General features: G+C 40.3%; 2 protein-coding genes across 2 annotated transcripts in view; both read left to right on the forward strand.

Annotated features, from left to right (window-relative positions):
- The window catches only part of slc5a9 (solute carrier family 5 member 9), a 28,186-nt gene extending 21,960 nt beyond the window's left edge, over window positions 1-6,226 (forward strand). The window contains exons 12-14 of the mRNA XM_033965671.1: window positions 614-782; window positions 2,446-2,661; window positions 5,378-6,226. Coding sequence (XP_033821562.1) covers window positions 614-782; window positions 2,446-2,661; window positions 5,378-5,677 — 685 coding nt within the window. The 3' untranslated portion in view covers window positions 5,678-6,226. The remainder of the gene's footprint in view (window positions 1-613; window positions 783-2,445; window positions 2,662-5,377) is intronic.
- Window positions 6,227-7,017: 791 nt separating this feature from the next.
- Window positions 7,018-16,428, forward strand: pde6d (phosphodiesterase 6D, cGMP-specific, rod, delta). Its single transcript, XM_033965037.2, has 5 exons — window positions 7,018-7,256; window positions 9,058-9,146; window positions 13,929-14,054; window positions 14,841-14,946; window positions 15,529-16,428. The coding sequence occupies exons 1-5, from the start codon at window positions 7,207-7,209 to the stop codon at window positions 15,608-15,610; spliced, it is 453 nt and encodes a 150-aa protein (XP_033820928.1). The 5' UTR covers window positions 7,018-7,206; the 3' UTR covers window positions 15,611-16,428.
- Window positions 16,429-17,526: the final 1,098 nt, after the last annotated feature.

Below are 17,526 nucleotides of genomic sequence, written 5' to 3' on the forward strand. Positions count from 1 at the left end.
GGTGCTTTTTTAAAAATTCACATCATGTTATTGCTCTTTGCCGTTAAGTCTAGATTAGCAAAAACAATCAACAATATCGAGATTGGCATGTGATATCCTGGTCTGAGGTCTACAGCACAGGCACTGACACCATGTTGTTCCCATGGTCCTACACATCTATGAGTTTCTTTCCAGTTTGAGTAGAGATGTTTGTACTTTGGTATGTTCGACCCAGTACAGGCCAGTCAGATGATGTAGTGGATCTGGTGTTTTGGAGATTTTAAGGAGCCTAAAATATCAAATTTGGCTCACTAATTCACACAGTTATTTAGTGTAATAAGTGGTCATTTTGGAGTGACCTGGGCAAACTTCTGTACTAGAAAAGAAATCAAAATGACGACAGCATAGCAAAACCAGCACAGTGAATACTTTGGTACAACCATATTGCATTACAAGTTTTTATTAACAATATTTTTTCTTAATTGCAAAATTATAGGGATAGAAAAAAAAAAAAAATCATTTAATACAAATACTGTATGGAGCCTGACTCATTATCCTACTGAGAGGTGTTTTACGTCAGAAGGCATGACCTCACTATGACCATTCTCTGACCTCTGTGACCTCTGTGTTTCAGGCTCTTCATCCTCTTCCTTGTCTGTATCAGTCTGCTGTGGATTCCGATCATTCAAACAGCGAACAGTGGACAACTCTTTGATTACATTCAATCAGTGACCAGTTTTTTAGCCCCACCTATTACAGCCGTTTTCCTATTGGCCATTTTCTGGCCACGAGCTAATGAGCAGGTAGGTACAACACGTGCACACGTGGTCCATTTATGTCCTGTGAATGTGACTTTTTTAGTATTGATACTTGCTCAATTGAGTAACATAATATAGTATTAGTAACAATTAGTTTCTGATTTTGATACTTTTGACAACCCTAAACCCGACATATGTGTTGTGTTTGTGTTTGTGCATGTGCGGGGGAGCTGATGGGTCATGTGTGGTGTATGCAGGGGGCGTTCTAGGGGATGACGGATGATACAGTGGGGCAAAAAAGTATTTATTCAGCCACCAACTGTGCAAGTTCTCCCACTTAAAAAGATAGATAGAGCAGTGATGTTTTGGGGCTGTCACTGGGCAACACGGACTTTCAAGTCCCTCCAAAGATTTTCTATGGGGTTGAGATCTGGAGACTGGCTAGGCCACTCTGGGACCTTGAAATACTTCTTACAAAGCCACTCCTTCGTTGCCTGGGCAGTGTGTTTGGGATCATTGTCATGTTGATGGAAGGAGATTTTCACTCAAAATCTGAAGATACATGGCCCCATTCATTCTTTCCTTTAAATGGATCAGTGGTCCTGGTCCCTTTGCAGAAAAACATCCCTAAAGCATGATGTTTCCACCTCCATACTTCATAATAGGTATGGTGTTCTTTGGATGCAACTCAGCATTTTTTCTCCTCCAAACATGACAAGTTGAGTTTTTACCAAAAAGTTCTATTTTGGTTTCATCTGACCATATGACATTCTCCCAGTCCTCTTCTGGATCATCCAAATGCTGTCTAGAAAACTTCAGACGGGCCTGGACATGTACTGGCTTAAACAGGGGGGCATGTCTGGCACTGCAGGATTTGAGTCCCTGGTGGCATAGTGTTACTGATGGTAACCTTTGTTACTTTGTTCCCAGCTCTCTGCAGGACATTCACTAGCTCCCCCCATGTGGTTCTGGGATTTTTGCTCACCGTTCTTGTGATCATTTTGACCCCAAGGGGTGAGATCTTGCGTGGAGCTCCAGAGGGAGGGAGATTATCAGTGGTCTTGTATGTCTTCGATTTTCTAATAATTGCTCCCACAGTTGATTTCTTCACACCCAGCTGCTTACCTATTGCAGATTCAGTCTTCCTGGTGCAGGTCTACAATTTTGATTCTGGTGTCCTTTGACAGCTCTTTGGTCTTGGCTACAATGGAGTTTGGAGTCTGACTGTTTGAGGTTGTGGAAAGGTGTCTTTTATACGAGTTCAGACAAGTGCCATTAATACAGGTAACGAGTGGAGGACAGAGGAACCTCTTAAAGAAGAAGTTACAGGTCTGTGAGAGCCAGAAATCCTGCTTGTTTGTAAGTGACCAAATACTTATTTTACCAAGGAATATACCAATGAATTCATTAAAAATCCTACAATGTCGTTTCCTGATTTCCCCCCCCCCCCCATTCTGTCTCTCATACTTGAAGTGTACCTATGATGAAAATTACAGGCCTCTCTCATCTTTTTCAGTGGGAGAATTTGTTCTCTTGTGTGTGTGTGTGTACAGGGGATGTTCTGGGGGCCGGTGGGTCATGTTCTCGTGGATGTGTGTGTGTGCAGGGGATGTTCAGAGGGTTGATGGGTCATATATTCTATTGTGTGTGTGCAGGGGGTGTTCTGGGCACTTATGGGTCATGTGTTCTTGTACGTGTGCGTGTGCAGGGGGCGTTTTGGGGGCTGATGGGCGGGCTCCTCGTAGGTGGTATCCGAATGGCTCTGGAGTTCTCATACCCCGCTCCGTCGTGTGGGCAGCCTGACCTGAGACCCACAGTCCTGGCACAGATGCATTACCTGTACTTCAGTCTGCTCCTGTTCACTCTGACCACGCTCCTCATCTGTGGTATCAGCCTGGCCACGGAGCCCATCCCTCCTCAGTGTGTAAGAGACCTGCTTTGAACTCAATAGAAAATTTCACAAGTTAGAATTAGGGTTAATTGTGAACACATTAGTGTTAGAATTCCACAGTTTAAATGCTTATGTGTGTGTGTGTGTTTGTGTGTGTGTGTGTGTGTGGGGGGGGGGGGGGGTAGTGACACCATTTTAATGAGGCAAAAAATAATTGTGGGTAGATCCTAAACTGAGATATATCATTGAGAAGTACAATGAATGAGTTAGGAATGCACATTTAACTGTGGCTATGCTTTTATGCACATAAAAATTTGCTTAGTATCTGATTTCTGTGGCTTTAAGATTATGTAAGTGACGTGCAAACCACAAAATCTAATGTGGTTAACCAGAGGAACCATGATTAGAAACAAACTAGATGGCATCGGATTTTGCTGTTTATATGTCATATTTGTAATTTTATAACTCAAAAAATCTGATAATAATCACATTTAGAGTGTGCATGTAACCACAGCCAGTGACCAGTATGATCCATTGAGAGTACTTCAGGTGGTCAAATCGAGTGGTCCCTGGCCTTGAGACAAGTGGATGCGATGTCCCCCTGTAGATAGAATGCAGATATAAGACCTTAGGACAGTGTCTGTGTTGGGTGTCTGTCTGCAGGAATTGTATGTTAGGTTGAGATATGTGCTGGATGGTTTAGCAATACAATGATGTTAATAAATGTAGGGGACCAGAATTCCTATGAGTTAGAATCAGTTCTCCCAGATTGAAGGGTGAAAGTACCCTTTTAAGGACTCAATAATCAACTTCAGAAATCATTAAAACCAGAATTCTGTAGTGTAGTTTATTTATCTAAAAGTTAAGCATTTAAACAATGTTAGAAGTTAAAATTATGACATACAACTTTGAGGTAGACAAGGACAGGGGTTTACTTTAATCAGCCTGGTGGCCTTTGACTGCTGCATCAGCACACTTTCCTCAGGTCATTAGAGCTAGACGAGCGAGGAGAGGCACATCTCAGGTGAGAGAGACGACCACGGCAGCCAAAGTTTGGTGTAGTGGAAAAAGAACAGAAATGAAGAACACAATTTAAGTACTAGGAGCGAGTAGTAGGAAGCTGGATTGGAGGCTGAGGTGCAAGGTGGGTCCAAGAAACTGGATCTGGTGAAAAACGAGAAACACCAACTGAACACTATGACCATAACCACAAAAAACAGACTGAGCGAAGCAGGCCTGTACCACAGAGGATACACTGACAATCTGGCAGCCTGTGTACGATCCTTGGAACCTTTGTACTCCAGAGGTGGAGGCTTGATTGTTGATTGGCTGCAGGTGTGTAGTGGGTGGTGCCAGAGTCAGAGATAGCACAGAACACACAGACAGAGATCTTCACGTTGTCACAGAGAATTAGTGTGTGTAACATTCCATAAAATAGACACCAATACAGAGTGTTAGACATGCGTATAATCGAAAAAGTTGGAATAACATTATGCCAGAAATATCACGGTGACATGGGCTCATACATTTATCATTTCATCATAGTAAATTACTGATGTTAACCAGTTCATAGTTTGTAGTTGAAGATTCCATTATGGTGCCACGGTGTCTGGCTGACACAGGACAGCTATTGTTTACAGTTGAATGGAGGCCATTAAGGCTGAAACTGTAAACAATAGCTGTTTACAGGTTCAGTGTAGTTAGCTCCTCCCTTCAGATAGATATAAGGGAGTGTCCATCTGGTCAAGATGCCTCATGGACGCCTCCCTGGGGAGATATTCCGAGCATGTCCCACTGGGAGGAAGCCCCAGGGAAGACCCACGACACGCTGGAGGGACTATGTCTCTCAGCTGACCTGGGAATACTTTGGAATCCCACCAGAGGAGCTGGAGGACGTGTCTGGGGTGAGGGAAGTCTGGGAATCCCTGCTCAGACTGCTGCCCCCACGACCTGGCCCCAGATAAGCGGAAGGAAATGAATGGGATGGACGGATGGATTGTGGCCCATGTGTCAAAAAGTTTGCCCACCCCTGGTCTATGGGTCTGATTCAATATGGCCGACTTCCAGTAGATTTTAGGGCGGGGCCATAACATATTATTATTACATTATATTATCTATTTTTTATGTTGAGTTTCATCTGTCTTCATTGAAATTTTTCCTGGCTGTGTTTCCTTTGTAGCAATGTAAATCAATTTTTGAAGTAATGCTACTGAGTCATCTTTCAATATTTTTCTCGGGGTCTTAACTCAAAATTAGAGCTCACTGAAATGAAATTTTTGATACTAGTTACTTATGAGTATATTATTGTGTACTGTTTGCAATTTTCCTCAAAATTTTACAAATACAATACAGCTCTTGGAGTGTCGCTGAGTTGTCCCCCCTTACACTTTTGTGCTTGGACCCTAATAACTGAAAAACGATTATGATGTGAAAATACGTTTTTCTGTGCTCAAAGCTCTCACTCATGTTACCTACAATACTTTTGTGCTGATTCTTAGGTTGGTTCAAAGTAAATCTGTGTAGTAAAAATGCATAAACATTTGAAAGGAAAAGATTTGGCTTTTTTTTAGAAATGAGATCTGATTCAAACTGTTAAGGAACCGTTCAAAAAAGCCGATTCATTCATAAAGATCACATAGTCACTGTTTCTCTTTGACAATGAGCAGTCTAAACCAGGGCTTCAATAAAGACGCCTCACGGGTATTGCTGTCACTGTTAGACATAATGCATGTATGTTCTTGTGTCGTAGTTGCACCGGTTGACCTGGTGGTCCAGGCACAGTCAGGAGCCCCGCTTGGGGCATCCAGGTGAGACCTTTGAGGCAGGGAGACCCCGGGCCCCCAGCTCAGAGCCTCAGGCACCCAGGAGCTGGTACTGCAGGGCCCTTCTGTGGGTGTGTGGTCTGACAGGGAAGAGCAGCTCTTGTGCGGAGCCTGACTGCAGTACCCTGGTGTCCTTGAGGGAGGAACCACTGTGGAGACACGTGTGTAACATCAACGCTCTGCTGCTGCTCACAGTCAATGTCTTCCTGTGGGGGTACTTCGCCTGAGCATTCCCCCCCCCTTGAAGCGCAAGACACTTCAATCATCCTGAATGTGATGTGAGAATCGGTGGTGAAAATATTTTACCACCATATAGTGTGAGAAGCTCATACACTGCACACTGCAAACATTATTCCAGCTGAAAATAAATAAATAAAAATTGGTTTTAAATATTTGAGCCACAGTAGTTTATTGGCTGTTTTCAGATTGTAGAATGTGATGAAGTCATATTGCCTTATTCTTAGATGGGGCAAAAGACAGTTTTTAATTACATTGTACTTTGCCATGAAATATCTAATAGACAAATTCACAAATGTTCATCCCTGATGATTTCTATGAGTGTAATTAACTTATTGTATTACAACAAAGAAATGCATTTTAACACTACTAATTTTAGTTGTCCCCCATTTGTATTAAAGCATTGCCCGTTAGAATGTTGTGATGTCACCTGAAACCCAGTAATAATTTACAGTTTTAATAAAAACATTTACTATAGTCACTTTAAGTCTTTTTCAAAGTGTATCAAATAAAAGTGGCATATTAATCTGATGGTTCATATTTCCCTCAAACCCGCTGAGGCTTTTTTCTTTACAATAGCGCCCTCTCGTGATTGTACAAGTCAGAGTGAATGTATGCGAGGTTATATGCAGGATTTATTTCACACACACACACACCCCCCCCCCCCCCACACACCCACACCCCACCCACACACACCCCACCCACACACACACACACCCACACCCCCCCCCCCCACACACACACACACGCACACACAAAACAAACAAACAAACAAAAAAACAACAACTCATAGCTCAATAAACTTCAGCAGCAGTGTGCCCATGAGTTACGTTACAGCCATCAGACATCTCAGTCCAGACATTTCAATCCAGAAAAGTGCAGTACTAGGAACAGAAAAAATACTGCGCAGAACCCTCAACTCTGGTAGAGGTCCCAAGCGTGGAAAAAGAAGTATATATATATATATATATATATATATATATATATATATATATATATATATATATATATATATATATATATATATATATATATATATATATATATATATATATATAATCCTCCACGGGTGGTCTCATCCCTTCTTTTTACACGCTTTTTACATAAAAAATAAACTAAAAACTAAAAAAAACTAAAATAAAAGTTCTGCTCGGGTGTGTTGGGACTCGCTGGGTCTTGGTCCTGAAGCAAGAGCCAGGCCGTGATGGTGTGAGCAGCGCGCCTCTGCCATGCGCGCAGCAGCGGCCCGTTGCCCTGGTGACGCGTCTCTACTACTGTACAAGTCCCGCCTCCGGCCTCGAACTGCGCGCTGTGATTGGCTGATAGAGGCACGGGACAGGCCACTCAAAGGCGGCTAGGCTAGCTCTGTGAGTTCGGGGTATATTTAGCTCATTGCATTATCGGATCAGCTTCTACCTCGCACTAACGCAAAATCGGGGAAAGTACACAAATTTTATGCTTTTCTCGTTGTTATTTAGGTAGCAATTGTTCAGACTATTGTTTCCAAATAGTTTTGAAGATGTCTTCAGACGAAGACAGGGCCAAGGAGATACTGAAAGGTTTCAAACTGTATCCTTTACCGATGCTCTGAGCGAGTGTTGTGCTGTATGTACCTGTGTATCCTGCGCCTGGGGCTGATGGAGCAGTCCGGGCACAACTATCGGGGATTCAGAGGTTAGCTATCGGACTAGCATTACTGCTATCGCTACAGGCGTCCTTATGTTTGAGTTTTGTCTTAGCTCTTAGCTATTGTAGTACTCAGTAGTCCAGCTAGGTTAGCGGCTAATACTGTATTTAGTGTGTGTTGTGTTATGCGTGCACGCATCTCTCTGGTGCTGTGGGGGCGTGCGTGTGCGCGGTGGAGAGATGCTATAACAGCCTTCAGACAGCCAGTGCCTGGTTTGCAGAGGATCTGTCCAGAATGTATGCAGCATTAGGACGCGAGTGAAGCGGATAAGTGGCTCCGTGATCTGATTGTTTCTCGGGCCGTGGCTGTGACAGGTCCGCGGCTCAGAGAGGGGATATTAGGGTGTGTTAGAGTGTCTGCTGCCTCACTTGGGGCTCATTACGGCGCACACTGGCTCCTGTATCCACCCTGGAGGTTTGGCTACAACACAACTGTTCCACTGCACGCAGTCTTCACGCTGCAGACGGACGTGAGGATTAACCAGGCTCCCTCCCTCTGAGGGCACACTCGTGGGGGATGGTCCTCTGTCCTCCCGGCGCCGTGCCGGCTGTTCCTGACGGCATCCTGCTCCCTGTCTCTCGTGTTTGGACAAGCTGCGGCGGAGCTGAAGTGGAGCCACGTGTGGATGACATGAAGGAAGTCTGACAGTGACAGCTCTGGCCTCTGCCCTTGCCCAAGCTGCAACGGGCCCAACCAGAGGAGCAGAATCTGGAAACCTTAAATAGACGGGGAAGAGAGCAACACTATGGACTTTTCTTAAACAAATGTGTCTAAAAGCTTTTTTCTGACAAAGCTTACAAAATTTAAAGTCACCCCTTAATAACGCTCAGCATATATAGAGGTGGGTAGAGTAGCGAAAAATTATACTCAAGGAAGAATAACGTTAATATTTGTACTATTATTCTAATAGAAGTACAAAGTAGTGCTTAAAGAAATTACTCAAGTAAGAAACAGGACGTAACATTTGATTTATAATTTAAAGTGAATGTAATTTGAAAGACAAAACATTAAATAATGCACAAAATCTGGTATTTTCAAAAGACAGACACAAAAATGAAAAGAAAATCATATCTGAAGGAGACATGAAATAATTTGAACAAATGTTCAAATAATTTCATATTGTCAACATAAAGCTTCTGTCACTTGTAAACATACTGACAGTGGGAAGAGTAACCTCAACTTTGACTCAAGTAAAAGTGCTGTTACTTGGTAAATAAGATAGTCGGGAACTACTCTGAAAATACAATTTCTCTAAAAAAAGTTGGTCATGTAACTGAGCAAATGTAATTGAGTAGTACCCACCTCTAAGCATATGTTATTGTTATTATTATTATTACATTATTTATGAAATTGAAGTATTTTATGCCCTTAAAAATAACTTCTCATACCCTTTCTGAGTAGAATTCCATAGGAGTTAAGAGATAGGACTTTTAAATCCTATTGTAAAATATTATTGTAAATATATACTTTGGCTGGAGTTTATTGATTTTTAAAAAAAATATACATATATAATTTGATAGATGTAAGTTTTTCACCTTGAATACCACCGCAGCCTGGTCTATGGTGAGAAGCACTACGTAATGGTAAGAAGCACTGATGAGCTGTGCTGTGGTGAGGTTGTGGAGGATTTTGAGCTGAGCTGGTTTTCATGCTGTGCTTTGGGACTTAACTCTGACGCTTCAGAAACTGGATGAACCTGCGAGATGCGGAGACAGGCAAAGTGCTGTGGCAGGGCACCGAGGACCTCTCTGTGCCCGGGGTGGAGCATGAAGGTACTACTCTTCTGTCTGCATCAGCAATCAACCATGGTGGACAAGTGTTAGGGGAAGTATTGCAATGTTAAAAAAACTAGTATCTTAACTAGATACTAATTTGAGCAGGTATTGACACTAAAAACCATGACATTCACAGGACAGAAATGAACTTTTCTTCAATAGCTTTAGAATGATCTTGAGCTGTATCAGAACAAATATAAGACCACATAGACTAGTATAGGCCCATGGACCACTATGGAACCTACCTGAACGAGTGAGGGATTACATACTGTAGATATAAGGCCACATGACAATATAAAAGAAAGTACTATGATTTAATGTTGAAAATCACATTCAGTTTAGTTTTTTTCAAGTGTCATCATATTGTCGGAATTGGTATTGAGTCTATTCCTTAGTATTGAAGTTGAGTTTGATATTTTAGTGTCATGACAAGACTAATCCTAACTACAGGGTTAACAGTTTTTTATGGTTCCCACCCATCCTGGAAAACCTGGAAAGAAATTGAGAAACTTTTCCAAATGTCTTGGAGAAAAATATTTTGTGCTTGAAAATAATGTCTCCACCCAGTGTTTTGCTGCTCTGATAATAGGCCAAAATTGAATGGACTTTTGGGTGTTCAGTAAAATCATTATAGATGCAGTTTGTAGTGTCATTTCAGCCAAAGCCTGGATTTGTAACGCATTTTAAATCCAGCTTTTTCAGTTTCGATAATGATACTTTGACTTTAAGTATCTGCCGATACCAGATATTAATAAATACCGGTGTAGGGATGTGTTTTTTCCTGAAGACACACTTAACTTATTACATACAAGACCAAATTGTGTTATGTAACTGTTATTTTTCCTCAAAGTAACTCCTGAACAGTTTTGAAGTTCAAACATAGATGTTCAAAAACTGCCTATGAATAGTGTGATTACATCCAATTTATTTTTATTCATTTATTTTATTCATTTGATTGGGAGAATGCATTCTAATGAACAGAATGAACAGACTTGATACAACATGAATGTAAACACACCGGATTATAGCCAAAGGCTCAAGATCTGATGGTTTACGGAGTCAAGGCTTTCTTCAAATCTAAGAAGACGGCCCCAACACCAATCAAGCTCTTGTTTTCTGTTAACACACACAGGGCAGTGTCTGTGGAGTGATGGATACGAAAGCCAAACTGCAATGGATGTAATGAGGATTTAGTATTTTTCAAATGAGCCGTGAAAAGTTTGACCACCCACTTCTCAGCTATTTTAGATTTAACAGGAAGTATGCTTATTGGCCGGGTGGGTGATTTGTCGTACAAGAAGATCCTTAAATTCTTTAACAAAAATTGTATGTAGACCAACTGCATCAAGTGCTTTTGAGTTTTTTAAGCCTGTAATTACTTTGGCAACTTCATGGTCTGAAATATCAGTGAACCTGAACATAGCCTGATCAGGGTCACAGATATTATGAGCATAAGCAGGTAGGTAGAGTGAAGTGTTGGGTGATCTCCTTTACAGAAGTTATGAAAAAGTTATTTAAATGAGTAGCTAAGGAAATAGGTTATTTAATAATGGAGTTATTCACGTGTTGCTCCATTGTCTTGTTATTTTTGTTTGATTGACGACCAAGCAGTTTGTTTAAGTGTTGCCAAATAACTTTACCATTGCCTTTTGCATTTTCTATTACTGTATTTTCTGAACTATAAGTCGCTCCAGAGTATAAGTTGCACCAGCCAAAAAATAATGAAGAAAAAACATATATAAGTCACTTCCTCTTCTGTGTGGCTATCATCAGACTCAACAGAATATGATTTTCTTTTTGTTCAGTTTTCTCAGATGTCTTTTAAATTACTGTAATTTTGAAATTTGAAATTTTCAATGGTACAGGAGTAGTAGATACTGGTACACAAGCTTAGAGTGCCCTCACGAGGTTGTCAGTGTGACAATAACAAAGATGTGAGATTATATATTTTAATAATTTCACATATAAGTCGCATCTGAGCCCCCCTAGCCAAACTATGAAGGAAAGTGTGACTTATAGTCTGGAAAATATGGTACATTTATAAAGAAGTTAGCTTTGGCCTGTCTTAGACTTGCTGTTTGACCTGTTTTCAGAAATTGTTTCAGCAACTGGTCTCTAGTTTTCATCAGATTCCTGATGGCAAATTGCATTTTATCTTTAATTTACGCTTCCCTCTAGTGGAGAAGTTTGATATAACATCTTTTAACACTTGTTGAGTTGACTGCCACAAAATTGAGGATCATTTCTGGACAGGATTAATTCCCTGTCTACTGATGATAAGGCTTCGGCCACATTATGTTGTTGAATCATGGCCGTCCCAGCCTATAAGCAGACTAAGCAGCTGCTTAGGGCCCGAGGCCACCAGAGGGCCCCCAAGAGCCCATACATTTATATTAAAAATTAAATAATATATCGAGTTTTATTGGGTACAGATCTTCTGTCTTTACAGCAGCCTAACTATCCCTCTAAAATAATTACATTTGTTTTATACTTATAGTAGCAAAATATCTACTGCTGCTTACATTTGTTTTTGAGCTGGGCATAGGTGAGGGCAGCTACGTATTTACACCAGTACAAGGACCGTTTATAAAAAACTGTCGCCTGCTGGAACACATTCAAATCCACCAGAAATTAAGAAAAAATGTCTAGAATTTTAAAAAGCTTGTCTACTGTTCTTGTGACTATGGTAGTTGTGACATTCTGGATGTGTTCAGTCTGATGTTGGTCATATAAATACAAATACAATTAAAACTGCAAGCAGTGATAAAGGCCCTCGTCGGGGGCGTCAGAGTCAAATTGAGCTTAGAGCCCTCTGAGAGCTAGGGCCGGCCCTGCGTTGATTCCTGGGTATAAATTAATTTAGAAATCTGTTATTAGATGGACTAGTAAAATCATTAGTGATCCTTGACCTGGTGAGTTTCCTAGAAAATAATATAAAATTATAGTCTGAAATACCACTCATAAGGTTTTACAACTTGATTATCCGTTCAGGCTTGTTACTAAAGAGCAAATGTATTTTGTTTTTTGAATATCTTATGATTCTTCTAGGTTGCTCAATGAGTTGAGAAAAATGTTAAGTGTCCATAGTACGCTGAAGTGTTTTTCTATCCTTCTTACAGTCCCAATTCCCATCAAAAGAACCAAACACACTTGTTTTGTATAGTGTGGTGCTCAATTAGTGCCTGCAATTGATCACAATACATTTTTGCTGAGGGAGGAAGATACAGACAAATCAGAGTAAAAAGCACCTCTGTAGAGAGACTGAGACGTTCTCTATTTTGACCTCGTTTAGTACACTAAGCTGAGAGCATTCTTAGTGATTTTTTACATAAAGCTGCTTTCCCCCCGACTCTACCCCTTCTAAACACCTTGTAGTTAGTGAAAACAATGCCAGAATCAGTAGAGGAGCTTGTGAGCCAGGTTTCAGGTAGTCCTAAAATGTCAATGTTTGAGTCACTTAATATGTGATCTAGTTGCTCACGTTTGGACAGCATACTGCATATATTTATATGAGCACACATAAGTCCCTTCGGTTTATTTTCACAGTCCTAGATTAATTTAGCCTGATTAAGTGTCTTTAGAATCTCTGTTTCCCTGTGCCTTCTCATTACAGGGTTTCTAGTCTTTTTTTAGCTGGACAATGATTTAATACAGGCTGTGTTTGCAATATGAACCCATTTAGGTCCTCATCAGGCATTGGCATCAAGTCAGCTGTCACATGTCCTCCGGTGCATGTTGTTTTTATTAAAGGCCCAATCAGGATATCTGCTTAACAAAAATCATGGAACAGATACCCGACCCGGCAATTTTTTCAGTACTGGTATTAGTGCATCCCTAATTTATTTTATGCACATTTTTATATAAAATCAGATTACCTGCATACATCAATGCAGTATGTTAGAACATGCTGCATGGCAGAGATTTCAAATAGAAAAATTACATGATAAAGCTATTTCTCAATTAATAAAAAGAAGGTCTTCCTAAATTCTTCATTGTTAAAAGTGGCACTTGGCAGAACCTCTATAGAAAAAATAGAGCAAAAACAAAATAGTAATTGGTACTGTCACGATACTAAAACAAACTTGATATAGATACTAAGGACTAGACTCCATAACGGAACAATAATAAAATACACTCTTTCTTTAGACAACTGAATATGATTTTCAACATTAAATCATAGTACTTTCTTTTATGACAACATGTGGCTTTATATCCCTCAGTTGTCCATGTAGGTTCCATAGTGGTCCATGGACATATACTAGTCTATGTGGTCTTTTACTTGTTCTTCTACTGCCCAAGATCATTCTAAAGCTATTCTGGACAGGTTCAGTTCTGTCCTGTGAATGTGACTTCAGTATCGATACTTACTAAAACTAGTAAAATGAAACTAGATACTCATTTGAGCATCATTTAGTTTCTGATTTACAATACTTTTGACAACACTAATACTAATACTTCTTAATAATTAATTTGGATAGAGCCACAGACTACATCTTATTCGGAAAAATGGAGGGTATGTAATTGCAGATGCTGTAAATCCTGTTATCTAAAAAGTCCTGGAGGAAGTCCTCGAGCAAAGTCTGTGAACACTAGATTTTCTACAAAATAGGACCACAGAGACAGGACTCTTGGGTTTTATTATCACACACAAACAGTTGCAACCTTTGAAATGTGCAAATTTAAAATGGTGAATTGTAACTTGACAGTGATGAGTCCTGCAGACAATGTATAAGCCTGTGAATATGTCAGCCAGTTTCTCACAGCTGTGGATGTTTGCAGCTCGAGTGCCCAAGAAGATCCTCAAGTGCAAAGCCGTCTCACGAGAACTCAACTTCTCCTCCTCCGAAAAGCTGGAGAAGTTCAGGCTGGAACAGAAGGTCTTCTTCAAAGGGCAGTGTCTAGAAGGTCAGTCCTCCCTGCTCCTGTTCGCATCAGAGGCGACTTAGCTATAGATGCTTCCTTCCCCATTCATCCAACAATGTAGTATTTACTGATATGAAGCAATAACTAATATATAGAGAGATAACATTCTCAGTATATCAGAAGGCTCAAATGACCAATCAGTGTTGATGTTTCAGCATTTTAAATCGCTATTTAAAGGTACAGTGTGTAACTTTCTGGAGGTGGCATGTCACTTGCATGATTCCATGAAAACAGAAAGTTAAAACCATACTTTAGAACATTCTGAAGCTGAAGATAGTAAATGGTTAATGCTAGAATGTTGGATCGGGAGAGATGGTCTGCGATCGATTATTCAAAGTGATAACATTTAGGAACAGGGTTATTTTTTTAAAGTTAGGAAATGGGTTATATTTTAGGCTATGCTTAGGTAAATGGTGAAGGTTAGGGTTTAGGTTACGTTTAGGAGCAGGATGACGTTAAGGTGAAGAAAAATTTAAGGTTATGAAAATGTTTTGGGTTAGATAACATATTAGCAGAAGTAACTTTAAAAACAGATGTGTTACCTACTAGCCTTATTTCAACTTTACCAAAAATTTACCACATAAAACATAACACAGCTTGAAAATAGGCCTGTCCATACCAACCAGAGCTACCAGATCAGACTCATTCAGCACTAACCTTTGTAAATTCAGAAACCTTTGTTTGAGCATTTAGATCAGTTTGTGTTATACAGGCTGTTGTGACGTGATAAGCAGCACCCTGGCACTCACCCTCCTCTTTGTCCCACAGAATGGTTCTTCGAGTTTGGTTTCGTCATTCCCAACTCCACCAACACATGGCAGTCTCTGATTGAGGCCGCGCCCGAGTCACAGATGATGCCTGCCAATGTTTTAACGTGCGTCCTGTCCTGATCTTTCACCTGACCAGTTATACACCAATCACAATGGCACTCGCTTACACATATGGGCACTGTACAATATTTAGATACTAAGGAATTTACTCAATACTTGATATTGATTACAATGGCACAATGAAGATAAGACATGCCTTCTTTTTTAGTAATAGAATGTAATTTTCATGCACAAAATAATAGTACTTTTCTTATGTTACCATGTGGCCGTATACAACTTCTCATGCTCAAGATCATTCTAAAGCTATTCAGGAAAGGTTCATTTTAGTACTGTGAATGTGACTTTTTAGTATCAATACCTAATCAAATGAGAATATAGGTTAGGAATATAGTATAATTTTGCGTAGGATTTTCAATAGGTTTATAGGTATAGGTATATATAGGTATATCTTCATCTGTCCATCTCTATTCATGTGTATCTCCTTCAGTATTTTTCTGTGTCTGTTTATCTATCTATCCATCTCTATCCATATATATCCATGTATCTCTAAACATCTCTCTAATCTAATGCTAATGTTAGAAATAAATAGCTTCTACGAGAGTGTAATTGTAACGTTTGTCCTCCAGGGGGAATGTCATCATTGAGACCAAGTTCTTTGACGATGACCTCCACGTGAGCACCTCTAGAGTGCGCCTGTTCTACGTGTGACCCGGGCCCCCAGCTGAGGTCCCTGGATCACAGGCCCTCAAGGACTCTTCACCATTTAAACTCAGGGGAGCACCTCATGATTCCTGTGTGTCACTGCTTAGTCTGTCTCAGCTGTGTGACTGCAGCTGCACATGGACTACCCGTTCACCACTTCACCTGGGCCCCTTCTCAAAGTGGACACATCTATCTGATATTTGAGCCGCATTCCCATTTCTGCCCACACACCTCCTCACAGCCTTTACCCCTCAGTTATCATTCATAAAGTATCCTCCTCTATGAGACTGTCCCCTTTATGAGACTGTCTCCTCTATGAGCCTGTCTACTCTATGTCTCCTCTGCCCTTGACTCCTCAGTGGGTGACAGGCAGCCGAGTTAGCTTTTAGGCTGTGAAGAGGTGAGCAAACAGAAATGAGATGCATCCTCAGTTCACCATCACTGCTTTGTGCATTTCCAATAGTACTAACTCATTTTGATCATGTTTAGAACAAGCTGTGTGAATCTCCAGAGCTGTCGGAGTGTAGGGTTAGCCGACGGAAGGCATTTGGAGTTGTTGGACAGATCTTAGACATTGGGATTTGATGCTTTTTGTCAAGTGCAGTTGTTTTCTCTATTGGTTGTCTTCCAAATGGTTGTGAATGTAGGATCTATGTGAGCGGCCACAACTGGACTAGCCCCGTGTTTGCCCCGTCTCACTGTAACATATGTAAAAGTGGCCCTTTTCTAGTTACTATGTCCAAGCATTTTTAGCTGTGTATAATATGCTCTCCTCCACTGTTGTTTATAGGTTGTGAAATAAAATATGAAGTATGTAAAATCAGGTGTTTCTATTGTAGTTTTGTGCTATTTTCTGATCTGTTTCCTCATTAAAAACATGTCTGGAGTTGTGTTTTACTTCATTCACATGTTTAACACGCAAACCCTGCATATTTAGGCTGGGTTCTTCTCTCAAACAGAAAACACTCCAAAGCTCTTGTGATGTCATGTGGTAATACAGGAAGTGCTCCACTGTGTTTTTGAAATCCACACACCTTCTCTACAATCATTTGGATCATTTCAGCCCTGGAATTGCCAACCTCTACAAAATAACATTTTAATTTGAAAACTACCATTTCATGACATCACAAGGTGGTACAGAGCATTTTGAGCTTTGGAGATGTAGACAGAATGATTACTGGTACTCAAACATGTGTGAATCAAACAAAACACAACTCCAGGTCTGTTTTTGATGAGGTAACGGCATTATAAGTGAATTTTTGCATAATATAGAGCCTTAAATATCTCCATACTCTTTCTTGGATAGTCTTGTTACAAGTCACTGTATTTACTGTATGAAAAATTAATTGGTTTTGTACCCAGTTTGCCTATCATTGTTAAACTACATACAGTTGAAACCAGAAGTTTACATACACTTTTTTTTACCTCACTGTCTGACATGAAGTCAGACTAAACTTTTCTTGTTTTAAAAATAATTTTGGTAATCATAACTGACCTATTTGCTCAATGCCAGAATACTGAGGATTATTTTCCTTCAAGTCAAAAGTTTACATACTGTAAAATTACTATGCATTTAAACAATTTGGGAAAACCCAGATGATGTAAGTTCCTTAGAGACACACCAGTGAAGATATCTGAAGACACACCTGAAACACACTGCTTCTTTGTGTAACATCATGGGAAAGTCAAAAGAAATCAGCAAAGATATCAGAAAGAGAATTGTGGACTTCAACAAGACTGGTTCATCCTTGGGTGCCAACAATTATATGCAAGTATAAAGACAATGGGAATGTCCAGCCATCATACCGCTCAGGAAGGAGACAGGTTCTGTGTCCCAGAGTTGAACATGCTTTGGACCTTGTGAGGATGCTGGCTGAAGCTGGTAAGAGTGTGCCATTATCCAAAGTGAAACGAGTACTGTA

This window comes from Periophthalmus magnuspinnatus, chromosome 4 (genome assembly GCF_009829125.3).
Source record: "Periophthalmus magnuspinnatus isolate fPerMag1 chromosome 4, fPerMag1.2.pri, whole genome shotgun sequence".
Taxonomy (NCBI): Eukaryota; Metazoa; Chordata; class Actinopteri; order Gobiiformes; family Gobiidae; genus Periophthalmus; species Periophthalmus magnuspinnatus.

Excerpts from the sequence above, each read along its gene's own strand:
- pde6d (XM_033965037.2), top strand. The coding sequence starts at position 7,207 with ATGTCTTCAGACGAAGACAGGGCCAAGGAGATACTGAAAGGTTTCAAA. Across the intron at positions 7,257-9,057 it reads ATACTGAAAGGTTTCAAACT|AAACTGGATGAACCTGCGAG; the intron begins GTATCCTTTACC and ends CTGACGCTTCAG. Across the intron at positions 14,947-15,528 it reads ATGCCTGCCAATGTTTTAAC|GGGGAATGTCATCATTGAGA; the intron begins GTGCGTCCTGTC and ends TTTGTCCTCCAG.